Source organism: Mus caroli, unplaced genomic scaffold (genome assembly GCF_978045245.1).
Source record: "Mus caroli unplaced genomic scaffold, Mus_caroli_1 scaffold_5, whole genome shotgun sequence".
NCBI lineage: Eukaryota > Metazoa > Chordata > Mammalia > Rodentia > Muridae > Mus > Mus caroli.
In genome coordinates, this window is record NW_028227260.1 from 62650840 (window position 1) to 62669694 (window position 18855).

An 18855-nucleotide genomic window follows, 5' to 3' on the forward strand; every position below is an offset into this window, starting at 1 on the left:
AAGGTCCTAAAAGCTCTCAACAAATATATTGTTATTACCCATTCCTAACACTGACTTTGAATTTCTTTACTGTCCACCTCAGGGGGTCCCAAGAAAATCTGACTCGAGTGAGTACAAAAAATTTAGTTATGTCAGATTCTTCTAGCCATTATCTCCAAACCCAACCCCAAGTAGGAAATAACCAGTTACTAGACAGTTCTTGTGCTTGTATTTAAGTAGCCTTATCATGCTGACAATTTGCACACTGGCATCAAGGGAATCTTCCTTTATGTACAGGAGATACTTTTTAGTGGGTGCATGTCACCTATGTGTATATGTATACATATATGTATGTGTATACGTATGTGTCTGTGTATACACACACACATATTATATATATATATATATATATATATATATATGATACAGTTTAATTAACCAATGAGGCATAATAAGTGTTCAACTACTGATAACAAAATAGAATAATTATAACAAATACTGTTAACCATTGAGCTATCTCTCTAGCCTTCTCACATAGCTTTATGCATAATGTATATACAAAATGTACAAAACCATAACCACCATATTGGTCTGCTTTTAAGTGCGGGGTTTTTGTTGTTTATTTGTTTGTTTGTTTTTTAAGACAGGGTTTCTCTGTGAAGTTCTGGCTACCTGGAACTTACTTTGGAGACCAGGCTGGCCTCAAACTCAGAGATCTGCCTCCCTCTTTCTCATGAGTGCATGCACTACCACGCCCAATTGTGCCTTAAGTTTTTAGGTTCTGAGTTCATGGCCAACCTGGTATACAGAGTGAGTTCCTAGACAGTCAGGGCTATACAGAGAAACCCTGTCTCGAAAAACAAAACAAAAAAAGTTTTTAGGTTCATGATATCCTTAGGCATTTTTTACACACTTGTAACTACTGCCAAAGGACTCCTCTGTAAGAAGTGGAATTTCAGTCAGGTATGGTAGTGCATGCCCTTAATCTCAACATTAAATGGGTAGAGACAGACAGGTGCCATCTCTGTGAGTCCAAGGACAGTCTGGTCAATATAGTGAGATTTATATCAGCAAGGGCTACATAGTAAAACCTATCACAAAAAAGGTGAAACTTCAGTGACTGTGAATCATTTCTTGTTGCTAAAAGCCAAATGAAGAAACAAAATAGGAACAGAAAAAATGTTAAAGATATCAAAGAAAAAGTGATGATTACCTGGCAAGGCAGCATCAAATCCCATGTCTTCAATTGCTTCTCGCAAGGTTTCTGGAGAGGTTAGCAGAGGATCATATTCAATAGTCCCTGTGCTGTTTGCGAGGGACACGTGGATGGATTTTACACCTGGCTTTTTCGATATTACACCCTCTATAGACTGCACACAAGAATTACAAGTCATGCCATTTATGTTTATCACAGCTTCTTGGGTCAGAGGCTGGCTAACTATGTTCAAAGGCATCTTTTGAAGAGATGAGCTGGAGGGAGAGCTGGCAGTACTTTCAACTTCACTTGAAATACTAACTCTGTATTGCCCCGGTGAAATGGCCTCTATTGCTTTTCTCAGCATTTCTGGAGTGACTAAGCTTGCATTGTACTTTACAATGGCTGACCTATTCTCTAAAGAAACTACTATACTGCTTACATACTGGAGTGTAGATAAAGCACTTTCAATATTGGACACACATGATTTACAATGCATGCCCTCTATGATGAACACGGTTGTGGAATCACTGGGATATGATGGGCTCTTTTGCTGAGATCCTTCTGAAGATTTGACTGGTGTGTTCTTCAGGCGCTCAACATCAATGGCTCCCAATTTGAGGTACTTCGGCTGCTTTTTTATGAAGGCTGGGAAACCCACAGCTTCAATCTGCTTCTTTATTTCCTCTGCTGTGATGAGATGAGGTTGAAAAACAATAGTAGCTTCTTGGTTGTCTAGGGACACTAGTTATGAAACAGAAACATATTCAAGATAGTTATTCCTGGTCCCCTTCAGCATCAATCGCTCTTTCTCACTCTTCTCAATGCTTCTCCTTAGAGATTGTTGTGCTTTTCAGAAAATGGGATTGACATACTTTGGAAACAAGCAACATGACCACTGCTCCTATGATCTCCATGTTTCTGCATCACTCCAGTACAAATATATTAGAGATAAAATATACCGAAGGCAGGCTGTTCAGGAAGCCTAAACTCCACAAATCACTACCACAGTGCCTTTCCTGCTAAACTGAAGTTCAACTCTCAGAACCTTTCATTATAATCATTAACTTTCCTGACAGTAATCCTGGGACTATGCTACACCTCCAACTTCAATGAAGCAGGAAGCAATTCTAGGCCCACGGATCTGAAACTCGTATTTGGGAAGAAAGCAAAAAGTTTAAAGATCAAAACAAAGAATAGCTTTACAAAATGAGCCAAAAAAATTACCTTTAATGCGCTGAACACCTTGCAGCTTTCCAACTTTTCCTTCAATGGTGCTAGTACATGAATGGCAGGTCATCCCTTCCACTTTCATCTTCAGCATGACTTCCCCTGCCTGAGGTGTGCTGTGCTCTTCACAAGTTCCTGACTTTTTCTCCTGAGTTGCCATGTCTAAACTGAGGTCTGGGACCAGCTCCACAATCTGACTGGCACTCACCACAGATGGAATTATGGTGACTACTGCACTTCTTTGCTGAGGGGAAATCTTAACACCAGTCACACCCTTGGTCTTGAGCAATGTACTTTGGATATGGTCCCAAGGCAGAGCCAGTGGAGCAGTAACAGTCAGAAACACGGTATTGGTTAAGACAGGGAGGGGGTTAGCATTGTGGAGAAGAGCATCAAAGCCCATGTCATCGATAGCTTCTTGGAGGGTCTTTGGAGTCTGAAGTTTAGGGTCATAAATAATGGTTGCACTCTTTTCTTCTAGTGAAACCTTTGGGAAAGAAATTTCAGAAGTTTAACTCAGCTATATGACATAGGAATTAAGACTATCAATTATCAAGAACCAAGCCCTCCTGAGCCATTTCACATTCCAATGCCTAGCTCCAGACACTTAGTTCACATGCTGGCCGTCCCTGCTAGGTGCAGCTCTCACTTCTCATCAAAGACGTTTTCTTTTCTGCAGCAGATGGGAACGATTACAGAAATCAACAACTGGTCAAAATGAGTAACAAGGCCCTCATCCACAACTGATGCATCTGTAACATAAATCCTATACCTAAAGCTCAGGGAACATTGAATATGAGTGGGTAAAGTTTTTATAGCTGCATCCATGGAACCTAAACAAGACCTGCATAACGACAATACCAGTTGACACACCAGTGTGGATGAAAGAAATCTCACGGGGCCCTACCCCTACAGGTGGGAAGTTGGGAGTGTTGAGCAGAGACTAGATATAACTGAGCAACTAAGTTGAGGGCAGGTGGAGAGGTACGGAGCTAAGAGTACTGATAAGGGCACACTTCTCCAGGAGATAAGTAAAGCCCAGCAACTGTGCCAAAAAAGGCGAGTTGAAATTGAATAATTGTGTGTGTCTGTGGTTTTCATCTGTGGTTGCAATATTCTCTGGGTGGGGGCTGGTAGTGCAGTCTGTTCCTGGAGCTTAGGCAGGGTAGCTAAAGCTACATGCAACATGTATGTGTGTGACAACATTAGCAATAATAATTAAAGAAGAGGACATGAATTTGAGAAGTGTAGGGAGACATTGGAGGAAATGGTGAGGGGAGAGAAGGTGATGGAAATGAGATAAATTCCATACTCATATACAAAATCTCAACAAAATAAAATTTAAAAATAAAATGAATTTTAAGGAGAGAATATCAATCAATACTCAAGAATGAAATAAATAACAGCACTAGAAAGTAGTGGTTTCTCAGTGAAGCTTTCACCTTTGCTACTCTCGTTGGAAAGACACACAAAATGTCTTCCAAAAAGAGCAATGTGTGGGCTCCATGTGGTACCAGTCAGGCCTGTGAATTATGTGCACTAACAAGTACATGCTAGAATTTCACAAGAGACTATAGACTATATTTTCCTAACATATCTTGTCATAAATTACTGCAATGTGTCACATTATACATATTTAAAAGGTTATACAGGAAATGAGACTACTATAGAAAATGAAAGGTAGGGCTGGAGAAATGGCTCAGTACTTAAGAGCATCTGCTGTGCAATCATGAGGACCAGAGTTCATATCCCAGCATCGACATAGCATTCTAGGAATCTCACACATATCTGTTACTTTAGCTCAAAGTGGGACAGAGACAAGAGGATTGTTAGGGCTTGCTGGCTTCAATAGCTGAGGAAAATGCAAGAAGAAATTTCCTTCAAAAGGGAAAGTGAGAAGGTGATAGATGAGGATACTAGAAGCTCTCTTCTGGCCTTTGAGCATCCATGAGCCCTCACATCTGTGTACATAAATAAACAACCCTTTTAAAATATAAAACACAAGGTAATATGAAGTCTAATCTTTTTAAAATGTTAATTAAAGGATGAAAGTATAGCTCAGTGGTAGAGTAGATGCTTTCCATTCACAAGGTCCCGGATATAAAGCCATAGATGTACTTCCCAGTACCAACCCACAAACACAGGGGTAGGGGAAGGACATGGCCTATTATTTTCCAGGGTTTTTATAAGTAAGAAAGTTCTTTGTAGCACAAATGAGTTATAAAATAAATGTAAACAAAGAACAGTTAATATTTACCAAGCATTTGATATATGTGCTAGGAAATGAGATTCTTAGGACCCAATGCTGAACATGACACACTCACATGGATCAACACTGGGACAGAGAATATAGAGAAGGTGGTGGTTAACCATTAATCCCTGATTCTACAGATCAAAACAGGCTCCTCAGAGGAAATAATATGTACTAAAAGACAAATGGATTCATGGCATATGAGGAAACTGCAGACAAACAGAAGCACAAATGTAAAAAAGTATGATAGCCTGGGGATGAAAGAATTGTTCTATTATGAGTTCTTATGTCAATAATAGTTTGTACTTTATCTTAGTGGTAATAGAGTGTCATGAAAAAGTTACACAGGAAGAAGGCATGAGATCTGTATTTTGGAGAAAAATTATTACAGAAGCAGTATAGAAGATGTTGGGGTGGCTGGAGAAATACCAACTAGGATGCTACTCCAATTGCAAGAATAGTATAATACAACCTCTGAATGAAGACATGGGCATGAGGAAAAGAGAAACAGAGGTAGTTCTAAGACATGCTCTGCAGATACAGATACAGATAGATGGTAAGAACACTTGAGTAGGATGACTTTTAGTTTTCTAGTTTGGGCCAACAGGCAGACGGCAGTGGTATTAAGTGGTATCAGAGAGGAGGGCACCAAGAGGTACTTAGCAGATTAGAATAGAAGGAACGGATATGTGATTAACTCAATGCAAGAACTGTTCATTTTGAGATAGCAGCAGAATAATGTGCAAACAACAGTTAAAAGATATGTACCATTATTATTTCTACTACAAAGCTTTGTTCCATACAACAACAACAACAACAACAACACTAAATTAATTTAAAGTAGGTAACCTCCTTTTAAACCCTCTGGGACAATTGTAAAGTTGTTAAATATTCTGTTGAATTATTTTCCTCTAGATTTTAAAAAATGTGTTTATGTGTTTTGGCTACATATGCGTCTGTGTAAAGTGCATATGTAGTATCAAAAGAAACCAGAACAGGTCCTAATATCCCCTAAAACACGAGTTACAGATAGTTGCTAGCCATCATACAGGTTCTGGGCATCAAACCCACAACAAATTCTGGAAGAACAAGACAGTGTTCTTAACTATGCCATCTCTCTAACTCCCTTTGCATATTTTAATAAACTTAATTTTTTATTTCTTCCTTTAGCTTTGTAACTGATAACAATACATTTGATAAACATTTGAAATATGGCTGGGCAATGGTGGTGCACACCTTTAATCCCAGCTCTCAGGAGGTAAAGGCAAGCAGATCTCCAAGTTAAAGGCCAACCTGGTTCTATAGAGTTAGTTCCAAGATAGCCAAGACTACACAGAAAAACCCTGTCTCAAAAACAAAGCAAAGATTGAAATGCTATCTCAAAAAACAAAGCAAAGATTGAAATGCTATCATGGCACGGAGGATCCTAGGGCTCAGATAACTCTAATTGACTAGCCTTTTTTTTTTTTAAGTTTTAGAAGAGAGCACTAGTGTAAATGATCCAAAATATAAATGGGAAAATAATTTATATTGGTTTTAGATTATATCATATAATATTTTCCGTGAAAAAGCAGAGAAATAAAAGCTATGCATGATAGTGCACTCCTATTATTCCTGTATTCAGGGGGATAAGGTATGAAGATTGTGAGTTCAAGGTCAGTCTGGGCTATATGCAAATTATAGTCCAGCCTGGACCAATAGTAAGACTTTGCCCTAAAGGACAACATACAGCTTCTAGAAAGATGACTAGAAGCACTGACTCCTCTTTCAAGGAACCAGGATTCAATTCCCAAGACCATAAAGAGACTTTAGAAACCTAAAGTTTCAAAGGAAGCAAAACTTCCTTTTGAGAAAAAGGTCACGCAGTAGCTGAGAATCACCACAGGACAGTTTTTAGTGCCAAAACCTTGGGTACTCAGTCGGCATTTATTTACCTAGCTGAGTGTTCATTCTGCACCTGGCACTGTAGTGCTGCTAAAGACACGATGGTGAGGAAAAGCAGGCGGGGCTGCGGAGAGGTGGAAATAGCTGGCAGCAGGGTGACTCTGTGACTGAGCAGCTCTCCTTTCATTTGCTCCTCTCATGCTCCTGAAGCACCTCCTCCAACTCCCCACTGTGCCAAGGTCACTACAGAATTCTGCATTAGGAAGCAATGCTGTTGTTTTTATTTTCAGAGAAACTAATTTCCCATTATGTCGAGTCCCTTTGAATGTAATCAGAACAGCCTACGGATTATGAGCACAGGAAGCACTAGAGACAGAGGAGTATCAACGGGGTTGGAAGGCAGGAGTGGAGAGAACAAAGGAAAGCGAACTAATGGTACTCTGTGATCTTAGCAACAACAGGTGCAGTGCCCCCCCCCCCCCCCCGCCTGTGGACAGAAGGCCGCAGCTCCAAGGTCATCCTATACTACCTGTCGAGTTTGAGGCTATCACCACCACCACCACAATTTAGAGACAGGGGTAACTGTTCATATAATTTATATCAGTGCTTATAACTTTGTAAGTCTCTTGAAGTGTTAAACATGAAATTCAGACATAAAACTAGGCATGGTAGCTCATACCTGCAATTCCAACACTTAAGAGGCTGAAGAGGAAGAATCAGTGCAATGCAAGTTTGAGGCCAACCCGGAATACATAGTGAGTTCCATGTCAGCTGGGGCTACACAGTGGGACTCTTATCAAGAAAGCAAAGAAACCAAGAAACATAGAACGGAGGGAGGGAGAGAGGAGGGAGGAAGGGAGGGAGGGAGGGAGAAGAGGGAAGAAATCCAGATGTAGCACATTTCTCTACATACAATTTCTATGTAAACTGAATAATTACATAAGTCTGTATGTTCTATTCTTAGACAATATAAAAAGTGATAACCTTTAAAAATCATCTCATCTCTTTAGTTTCCTGAGTATACCACACAAAATATTTCTTTTTGGCTGTGCTGTTCTATAAAAGCGTAAAACTGTGCCAGCAAGATGGCTTAGTGGATAAAGGTACTTACTACAAAGTATAACAACTCAAGACTGAGTCCCAGAACCAAATCCAACGATTTGTCCTCTAATCTCCACACATGAATATCTGTCTATCTGTCTCTCTCATGCATGCACAGACACACCCAAACAGCAAGTATTTATTCTATTCGACCAATCAAAATAAAGGTTACCACTTACAGCAATTATGAGCCTGTAAAAGGCAATCTTTACAACTAAGACAATAATCCAAAAACAATCCAAAACTTCAAATATTTTAAGATGAGACAGAGATTTCCTAGATTTGTACAAATACACACACACACACACACACACACACACAGTGCTTTTCACAGAGTAAGCTATTTGTAAATTGAGTAATTTGTTAAATCTCATTCCAATAGATTTCAATTGCTTCAAAAGTATACAATGCCTAATTATTCACATAAGAATTCAAATGCAGCGGTATGAAAGAGAAATATACCATTTCTCTACTACTGGGTTTTACCTTGGAATTGAGCTTTCTTTGATTTTTGGACTAGAGTTCCAAACCTAAGCTTCTTTGAATAACTGAAAATGTCTTTGTGGATGCATGATTACTGATTAATATTTTTTTAAGATTTCTTTGTTTTTATTTATGTGACTGTAAGCCTGGCATTGTGTGTGCTCCATATGCACACTTGATGTCCACAGAGTCCAGAAGAGGGCATCAAATTTTCTGAGCCTGGGGTTACAGATAGTTATTGAGCTGCCATATGGGTGCTGGGAACTGAACTCTGGTCCTCTCCAAGAACAGCAAGTTCTACAGTTCCTATTCGCTAATATTTATAATAATCAGAATGTTGGTTTATCCTAATATATAGTGTTGGTAAGAGGGCATCAGTCTGAAAATCAACCAGTGTGCGTGCTCCCTTTTAACAAAAACCTTAAGCACTCCTAAGAGGAACAAGGAATGCGTTTATTGAACCACAGGAGGACTTTTCTAACTGCTAGCACTTGCAGATCCTTCTCCAGTATGTGCATGGTGTGTAATGCATATGTATTTATGTGTTCCTGCGGCCGCCACTGCTGTCCTCAAGAACTCACCACTTCATTTTATGCCCACCTGAGATTTACATGGGTGCAAGGGACCCAAACTCTAGTCCTCTGTTTCTCTTGCTTGTACAGCAAACACTGTATGCACTGAGCCATCTCCCCAGATCCCCGGGGTCACTGTTAAGGGCTACTCTATATAAAGAGAATAAAGGGGGAACAAACTCCAAAAGTTAGCGCGCTAAGTTTCAGGTTAATAAGGCATTAACCTTTGCAGCCATTCAATTCTTGTATCTAAGAAAATTTGATTACATTCCCACTTCAAAAAAGCCAAACAATCGCAGAGAAAGATCTTCACATTATCTGCCCATGTTATGTTTCCTTTGAGCAGACCACTGGGGTGATTCAATTAAACTTCAGGTTAATCCCTTTAAAGTCTACTGTGATAGCTCTAGCAGGGCAAATAGAGATATTACACTCAATAACAATATAATTTCAGACAAAATTCCCAGAATGGATTTAAACGCTAAAGCTAAAAAGGTAAATAATGATATTCCATTTATTTCCGATGTAGAGACTTCCTGGCTCTCCACTCTCTTTGAGTTAAAGCTTCAATGTCTTCCACTGCTGTATGATTCAACAGAGTAGCCTCACTCATTTCAACATCACAGCTTTATTACCTCATTCCAAACACCAGCAAGGACTCCTTGACTTAGTCCGAATTTTGTTCTCCCAAACCTGCTTTTAAAATTGGCTTCACAGAAGCTGTAGATATAGGTCAGTGCTAGAGTGTTTGTCTTGCATATGTAAGGGCCTGCATTATTTACACATAAAGACACCAACAACATGGTATATATAACCTCAAAAGTTATGATCCAGAACATTTAAACCTTTAAATTCTTTGAAAAGTGATCAGGATTTGTGTATTTCCATATTGAACTACATTCTGACTATAAATTATGTCTGGACAAAGGCAGACATAATTTTATAAATAGCATTTTATAAATGGTGCGTAGAAGAAATAAATCCACTTTTGAGGGCCTCTGAGACAAACAATTGGAGGTACCTCTATAAGGAAAAAAACCATAAAACAGCAAAATTCTATACAGAAGTAAGTAGTCTGAATATAAAACAAAAATTACAAGTTACATCAGGCCACTGAGGTACAGGCCTGTAATTCCAACACTCGGAGGTAGAGGGATCAAGAGTTGAAGGCCAGCCTGAGCCAAACAGCAAGCCTGTCACACACGTACATGCACAAATAAACTACAAATTACAAACTTCTTTTAAATCTTTTTTTTTACTACATGTGTGTGAGAGTGAGCGAGAGAGCAAGAGAGTGAGTTAGAGAAAGAACACAAATTATAAACTTTCCAGAGATAAAGGTTTAGTCAGGTATGGTAGTACCTAGCACTAGAAATAAAGAAGCAAGTGGATCTCTAAGGCTTAGAGGCTAGACTATACTGAGAGTTCCAGAACATCCAAGGCTACATAGTGAGAGTCTGGTAAACACAGAAAAAGATGTCACAAACTTCCATAAAACTAACACTTTAATTAATGATATCTGAAACATCTCTATAACTAAGTTTCTTTACCTATACTTTCAACTATAGTTATTTGGTTTTGATGATTTTATAAAATAATTCCATTTTTCCTGCAGTCTGAATGGTAGTTTCCTCTGTCTGTTCTATAATGCTGGTGACAGAATGCTGTATCTATCCCTAAGCATCACTAGTCCTAGAATATTTGTTCAGCCATTGTTTGAAAGATCCTTTCCAGCATTACAATTAAACAATTCAGTTTTCATAGCTGCTGGCAAGTTGGAGGAAAGTCCTGAGTTTCTTTCATACATAAGTTATAAGATTTCAGGGCGTTTCATAATCCCTTGTGCAGTGACTAATCTTCTATATTCTCTAAGGTAATTCTATTCTTTATTTTTTATATAAAAATAGTTATATACAATGACATAAATTTATATAAAATTATAGTTTTCTATCAGGCCTGGCATCTACATGCTAAGATCCTTGGGGAGACAGCACAATAGATAGGGAGTCATTCCTATACCATAATTCCTAATGAAAACCTCACTAAAAAGATCTAACCAAGAACCAACCACCCAAAGCCAAATAGCCCAGTAACCTTAAGCTATGCATATCTCCAACTCGACCAACCCAACCTTAGATCATCCAAATGTTCATATATACTTCAGCCATTCAACACAAAGGGAACCTTTGTTAAGAGGGAGAGATGAAGCGGAAAGGACAGTAGTCTATTAAAAGACTGTTAAAATTGCTTTTGCAAACTGTACAAACCATGACCGTGGGTGTCATAGTAGCATATATTTGCAATCCCTGCCCTTAGGAGACTGAGGCAAGCTCAAATCCTGCCTTGGCTACACAAAGAGAACCTATATCACTTCTTAACCTTTGGCTAAGTTCCAACATAAAAACAAAATAAGTCAGGCAGAGTGAAGCAAACATACAAGCATACAGAAGGTCACGATTTCAAAGCCAGCTTGGGTTAAAGTAAGGCCCAGTCTCAAAGCAAGCAAACAAAACACATATTCATATGAGCACATCTGAGACTATTTCCAGAGTCTTAAAGGGAAATTAATGCACACAGAAGCTCTGAACTAAAGTTTCATTAACTTCTCAATAAATCTCTGAGTCTAAAGGCCATATAGCAAAATATTTTTTTCAAAGGAAAGGGAAAAAAGGTCAAAATGTACCCTATTTAATAAGAAGCTTTTGACAGAGACCGAGGAAAGGCAAAGCTGGAAAAGGCTGGTGTGTTTCTGTTCAGGTTCAGCAATCAAATTACAAATGTGTCCTGGAAAGTACAGCCATCAGGATCTATCACTAGGATTCATATAACTCCCAAAATGCTTTCATATTACAGCCCCATTCTTCCGCCTTTACTCTTTAATCAAGATGCACTTACATTTGTCTGGCTTTAAACAGACCTTATTAGAAGTGGAAATAGCGATTTTACATCTGAGTGGGGCACAGGTAGCCTGCTTTGAGAAATAGCAATGTGCTTGAAAATATTAAAATAGAATCTAGCTGGGGATGGAGGGTTTTCTAGCATACACAAAGCCCAACTTTCAATCTCTAGCACCACAAAAAAAAGGCTGCCTCTAATATGGTGGCCTATATTCTCAGTACTTCAGAGGAAGAGAGGAAGATCAAAAATTCAAGGACATCCTCAGCTACAGACTGAGTTTGAGACTGACCTGGTATATCTGACTCTGCCTGAAGAAACAGTAGAGGGGACGGAAGAGCTAGGTTAAGAGCACTGTCTGTTCTTTCAGAGGACCCAGATTCACTTCCCAGTACCACATTGGGTAGCTCCTAACTGCCTGTAACTCCAGTTCCAGCCAACCCAACATCCTTTCCGTCTCTTCCAGTGTGTGCTCACATGTGGAGCACACACATACATTCAAGCACACATACATAAAACAAATTAAATGCACAAGTATTTTTGTTAAGTGGAATCTAGACCTATAGTTATGTATAGATGTTTTAACAGAAACAAATATTCAATAGAGGTAACTAGACATGAGTTAAAGGTTTTGGAAAAATATGTAAGTTGTCAGTAGACAGCAAGTAACCAAGCTGAAGAAAAATTAGGTGAGCTAGCATCTGTGCTTAAATGGCTTGACTGCAATTAGCACAGATACAAGTATAGATTTGGCTTCTGTTCTGGCCTCCTGGACCAAAGCTACCTTAACTCAAGTGGAGCTAAAACTGTTCATTTACCAATATACAAAGTAGAGGTGCCATACATATTACTTATTGAAATGAACTCATTTTAAAGCGTTAAGCCTGAAGGATGCAGACTTCCTTGCTATCTTCCCTAACTGACAAACCACGAAGCATTCATCTTATAGCTTTGATAAAGCTATAATTCATAAATATCATGTAAACATTTTTTTACAAATTTGGCTATTGGGGGAGATAAGTGTATTTAGGAAACCTGTAGCACGGGAAATAAATGGGATAATTACCCCCTCACTTCTCAGCCTTTCCAACCTGGCTCTCTTGCCAAAGAACATGAAAGCCAGCCATACTAATCCTTACTGGGTTGTTGGTGAAAAGTAAAGGAATCAGGCCAAAGTAGAAAATTAATAAGCTTTACAAAAAAATCTATATCTGAAGCATGTGAAGATGGCAAGTTCATGCCTAGGTATCTACATGGATGCCTCTGGGAAGAAAACTTCAGGCAACACAAATGTAAGACAGGAGGGAAGCTTAAGGACAGCTGTCTGCTTAGCCTTGGCTGATCAGAGTCAGGGCAGCAGGACACAGTTTCCCACTAGGCAAATACTAAGCTGAACCCAGTTTGTTTCATCTGCTCTAACCAAGAGTAGGAAAGAGATGGAGAAAAGTACCTACAGATTCCTATTTAAAAAAGAGAAGCCAAACACACATGAATACTCTCACATGACTCTTGAGTTAAGGAAATTCAAACAGAATCATGATGTGCCACTTAGTTGATATTTTGTAATCAAAACAAAGTGAACAAATCAGTCTATTCAAGATGCCGAGAAGAATCATGTACAAGAATATTATATATAGACAATAATGTATAAATCCTGTATTTCTCTGAAAAAAACAAAACCATCTGACATCTCTGGTGATTACGTAGTTAAGGATTTAGATGAAGCAGAGACCAAGTAAGTAAATAATCTAGGGATACACAAAGCTTCTAGATCCAATGTAATAGCGATATTCTCATAAAAAGAAATCTGGTGAATCCTCAATTTTAAACTATGTGCTAAATCGGCTGTATATTTGGACAAAGCTCCTTTTAAAATATTAACATCTGGAAGCTTCTACCTGTGATACTGGCACCCTGGAGGGTGACGCAAGAGGATTGCCACAAGTATGAGGCCAGCTATAGCTATGCACTGTGGCCACAGAGTGAGACCCCATCTCAAAAACATCTGTAGTATGTCTAAAAATGCAATGTTTGCATATGGATCTCAACTGCTCACAGGAAAGCATTCTGGGATTGAAGCAAGATGATCAAAATCTGAAGTGGCATTTACTTTCCAACAGCATTATAATGAGCACTGCATAAAAGCAAAATTACAGAAAACCTCCAAAATATACAACCATCACTATAAGGTAAATTTTTAAACAGTGAAAACAAATATTAAGATGCCAGATGCACTGTACAAATGAGAACAAAATCCAGCAAGAACACTACATACTGGAATTAACTTATTAAACTCCAGCAGAAAAAAAAAAAAACCCATGCTCAAGTCTAAACAATCTGTAGCTTAATTGTTAAGAAAACAGTTCTGTATATTATTGTTCTTATAATAGGAATCTTCAAACAAATTATTTTTGAGCCAGAATCTTGCTATGTGACCCATTTTAAACTGGAACTTGCTAATAAAGCCCAGCCAGCCTCATCTTAACAATTGTCCTGCCTCCTCCCAAGCACACCCAGGAATCTTTAACACTCTGACAAGAAAGGGGCTCTTTGTTCATTTCCTTGACCTCTATGGATAAGCTGCAGGACAGCGGAGTATGGGTGTGTGGGAAACTGGTGAAATGAGATAAATTAATCTCAGTGCTGAAGACTCTCAAAAGGCTACAAGAGATAGAAGTAAGGTCTAAACGAGAACGGGAACAATTGAACCATCTCCATAGCTCCCTTGGTTTGGAACCTTACCCCTTATCAAACTCAGTTCCCAGCTCCCACATAAATATTCGGGTATGATATCATACACCAGTAATCCTAGTACTGAGGAGAAAGACACAAGAGAATCTCCGGGGTGTGCTAGCTAGCAAATGTAGCCAACTGGTAAGCTTCAGGCTTCTAAGAGACACTACCTAAAAATTCAAGTTGGAGAGCATTCAGGAAGACAGTGGCATGAAGCTTCCATGAGTACAGAGACACATACATTCATATATCACATATACAGAAATATGTGCGTTTAGTTCTTTTAAAAATTAAGCTTGAGCTGGGAGTGGTGGCACACACCTTTAATCCCAGCACTCGGGAGGCAGAGGCAGGTGGATTTCTGAGTTCGAGGCCAGCCTGGTCTACAAAGTGAGAAAGTGAGTTCCAGGACAGCCAGGGCTATACAGAGAAACCCTGTCTCAAAAAAAAAAAAAATAAGCTTGAAGCCAGACACTGTGGCACACACCTCTAACCCCAGCATTTGGGAAACAGAGGCAGGAGAATCACTGCAAATTCCAGGCCAGACTAGGCTTCAGAGACCCTGCCTCAAAATACAAAAGGAAAAGAAAAAAAAAAAAAACAAACCAGAGGCTGGAGGGAAGGCTCAGTGGTTAAGAGAACTCACTGCTATCTCAGAGGATACTAGTTCAATTCCTGGCACGCGCATGGCAACTCACAACCATCTGTAACTCTAGTCCAAGAGAATCTGGTGGCCTTATCTGGCCTGAAAGGCACCGCATGCGCATGGTACACACACACACACACACACACACACACACACACATATACACACACACACCCAAAACACCCATACACAAAAAATAAAATAAAATAAAATAAAAATTTAAATAAAAACAATCAAAAGGCATGGAAATAGCCATCAGCTTAGAAATATAGTAATATTTATAATGCTCTAGTCAGGGGCTCTGCCTTACTACATACAATAGGCAGGAAGGACTAGACCGACTACAGCAGGAGCACAACAGCTGACCAAATTCAACTGGTAACAATGTGACACAAACACACAGCAAGGTCTAGCCTAGACCTGGGGGTCTCTTGCACTGGTCTCTCTACTTCTGTATATCTGAAACACTTCTTAAATAAATTCATAAAATACTTCATTAAAGTATTCTTAGCCAGGCAAGATGGCTTAGGTTTGTAATCCTAGTACTTGGAAGACTGAAGTGGGAAAATCAGGAGTTCAAGGATAGCCTTGGATGCACATCCGAGTCAAGGTCAGCCTGAGCTACATAGACCAAGTTTCAAACAAATAAACAAAACAATGAAAAATATTCTTAAGAAAATGTCAAGCAACTAGCAAGCAGGGCAGCCCCCATCTATACTCGTAGCACTCGGGAGGCTGAGACAGATAAATCACAATTTTGAGGCTAGCTTAAGCTATATTATGAGCCCATGACAAGCCTGGCTACACGAATAGACCCTGCCCTGATAGCCACCTCCAAAGTGAAATATAATACCAAAAAAATAGAAAGGTCGGCCACAGGTGCCCCCTACAGTGTTGGGAAGGCTTTTTAACAGCCTGAGCTTCAGCAGCCATACAGCCAGGCCTATAATCCCAGCATTCTGAAAACTGAGGACAGAAGATTTATAGTTTGAGGTACAACTAGGCCCCAGACTGCCAGGCCAGCCTAGCACAGTATCTTTTCAAAACCCCCAAAAGAAGTAAAAGTGAATAACCGGCTAGGCATACAGCTTAGTGATAGAGCTCTTGCCTACCATGTGCAAGGCCCAAAGTTCAAACTGCAATCCTGCCGCCCAAAAGGCAAATACCTGAACATTAATCGGAAGCACAGTGTAGTGAGAAAGCTGCTAATGCTCAAAGAATGTTAAATAATAATGATGTATAATGTTCTATAAATTTCATATCGACCATATTCATAAATGACCATCATACTATAAAAGAGAAACTCCTAGCTCGTTCTCTGAGATTATATATTTTCATCCAGCATTAAGTTAAAAGTAAATCTGGTCATGATCTATATACCTATAATTCTAGCCCTTGGGGGAGGTTGAGGCAGGAGGATCCTGAGCTCAAGGCCATTTTGGGTTACACAACAAGACCCTTTACCAAATGAAAAGGAACAAAAAGCACACATATATTACCACACTGGAGTCCATATTTGAACAGTGTCCTTTTTCTTTGCTTTTTTGGGGGTAGACTTGGACTGATCATGTTATCCAGACTGGTCTATAGACTCCTGGACTCCTGCCTCAACAATGTCTGACTTTTCTTCTTTAAAACAGAATTAATTGGATTAGTAGTAGTAGTAGTAGTAGTAGTAATAACTTATAATAATGATTCACATAGATTATTTAGTATCGGAGTTAACAGTGTAATAGTATTCTTTTTTGTCAAAGGTGTTGGTGTGATTGCTTCAATTCCAGTATTATAAGTTATTCTTTTCTTTAAAGGTTATTTATTTATTTAATGTACGTGAGTATACTGTAGCTGTCTTTAGACACCCCAGAAGAGGGCATCGGATCCCATTACAGATGGTTGTGAGCCACCATGTCATTGCTGGGAATTGAACTCAGGACCTCTGGAAGAGCAGTCAGTGCTCTTAACCACTGAGCCATCTCTCCAGCCCTAGAAGCTATTCTTAACACAATTCTTGTCGATAGCATCTTACTAATTTACAAAGAGTAACTTACTTTAATGTGATGGACACCATTCACTTTCCCAATCTGCTGTTCGATGGTCCGGACACAGGAAATACATGTCATTCCCTCAACAGTGATAGTAATTGAATTTGCATCCACACTTGGCTCCATTTTGATGTCTTTACATTCCTGTTAGAGACAATAAAATCATTAATTTAACCATAGAAATAATCTTTACTTACCTGTTCCCACATGCCTCCAGTTGAAAATGTGCTAATAATAAAATATGCACTTGTTCATACCTGTTGAGGAGAAAGTTTTAACCAACCTTTGATTAAATAAAGGAAAGTAGATTCTATGGATAAGCTAATAAAAAACATACAACACTCCAAATAATGAATTTGATTTGCCTTGGGAGCAACAAAATAGCTCAGTGGGTATGGGAATTTTGTGCCAAGCCTGGTGATCTGAGTTCAAGGCCCCAGAAACAACTCTCTAAAATTGTTCTCTGGCATCTACACGTAGGCACATACATGTACACACACACACAATAAATAAATAAGCAAAATATAAGACACTTGCCCTTATAAACTACTTTCCTGACTATGAAACATATCATCTCAGGTAATACTCATACAGTCCTACATAATTTCCCGTCTGCACACTTCAAACTGACCTCTCTGACCTTCAACCATTCACCACACATGACTCTGTGCCCATCACACTGCCATTCATGGCCTTTGGTTTGAGCTATTTTCTTGGTTTCGGATGGCTTTTAGAAATCTTCTTAGCTAATTTTGTGATCCCTTTTAAGTCTTTAACCTTTGTAATGAAGGTGTATGTCAACACCATGTTTAAAATGGCAACTTAAAGCCCTTCAACACAAACAGCCTGATTCCCCTTCCCTCTGTTGTTTTCTTTAGAACTCCCCATCGTCTAACATGCAGCTCCAAACTTTGCTTATTTACTCTGCTCATTGCTTACCAAAGTCCTCTGTTATCTTAGAATGCAGCAGCACTTCAGTTCTCAACCTGTGGGGTGTGACCCTTTTGGGGGTCAAATGACCCTTTTCGGGAGTCGCCTACGACCATTGGAAAACACAATATCTATATAACAATTCATAACAGTACCAAATTACAGTTGAAAAGTAGCAAGAAAAATAATTTTACGGTTGGAGTCAGCATAACATGAAGAACTGTATTAAAGGATTACAGCCTTAGGAAGAGTGCGAACCACTGCTATAGTGTGTTTATAACACATTCATAGACTCTTCTCCCTTCGAGAGACTGACTTCAACTCCTTTCACAAGTGTGTCTCAGACTTGGTGATGCTGCCATTGAATAGATTACAATGCACATGACAAAATATAATTTCCAAGACTAGCTCACAAAAGGCATTGTGGACTACGGGTGTGATGGTGCATCCTGTAATCTCAGGACTTGGGAGGCTATGGCAGGAGGATATCAAGAACATCCTGATCTATATAAAGAATTCAAGGCCAGGTATTGGAGAGATAACTATTCAGTCAAGAACCCTGGCTACTCTTCCTGAAAGCCTGGATTTAACTTCCAGCATCCACAGCCATCTGTAATTCAAGTTTCAGGGAATCCAACACCTACTTCTGCCCTTCTTGAGCACCAGGTCCACATGGTACACAGACATACATGCAGACAAAATACCCATTCACATAAAATAAAATATTTTTTTAAAAAATAGTTCAAGATCAGTCCAACTTATATAGTAACAATTAGAGTCAAATAAATAAGAGGGGAGGGAAATGCGTGTTTGCTTATGTGTGCACATGCACATGTACACAAGAGCGATCAGAGGACAACTTGTAGGAATTAGTTCTGTCTTTTCACCATGTGGGTTCCAGGGGATCAAACTCA

General features: G+C 39.2%; 1 protein-coding gene across 2 annotated transcripts in view; it reads right to left on the bottom strand.

The window, feature by feature from the left end:
- Nucleotides 1–18855, bottom strand: part of Atp7a (ATPase copper transporting alpha) — a 102373-nt gene that overhangs the window by 41434 nt on the left and 42084 nt on the right. For both annotated transcript variants that reach the window (XM_029473176.2, XM_021153344.3), the window contains exons 2-4: nt 17018–17155; nt 2402–2891; nt 1193–1918 (exon numbers count right to left, since the gene is read on the bottom strand). In XM_029473176.2, the coding sequence (XP_029329036.1) occupies nt 1193–1918; nt 2402–2891; nt 17018–17137 (1336 nt within the window). In that variant the 5' untranslated portion in view covers nt 17138–17155. The remainder of the gene's footprint in view (nt 1–1192; nt 1919–2401; nt 2892–17017; nt 17156–18855) is intronic.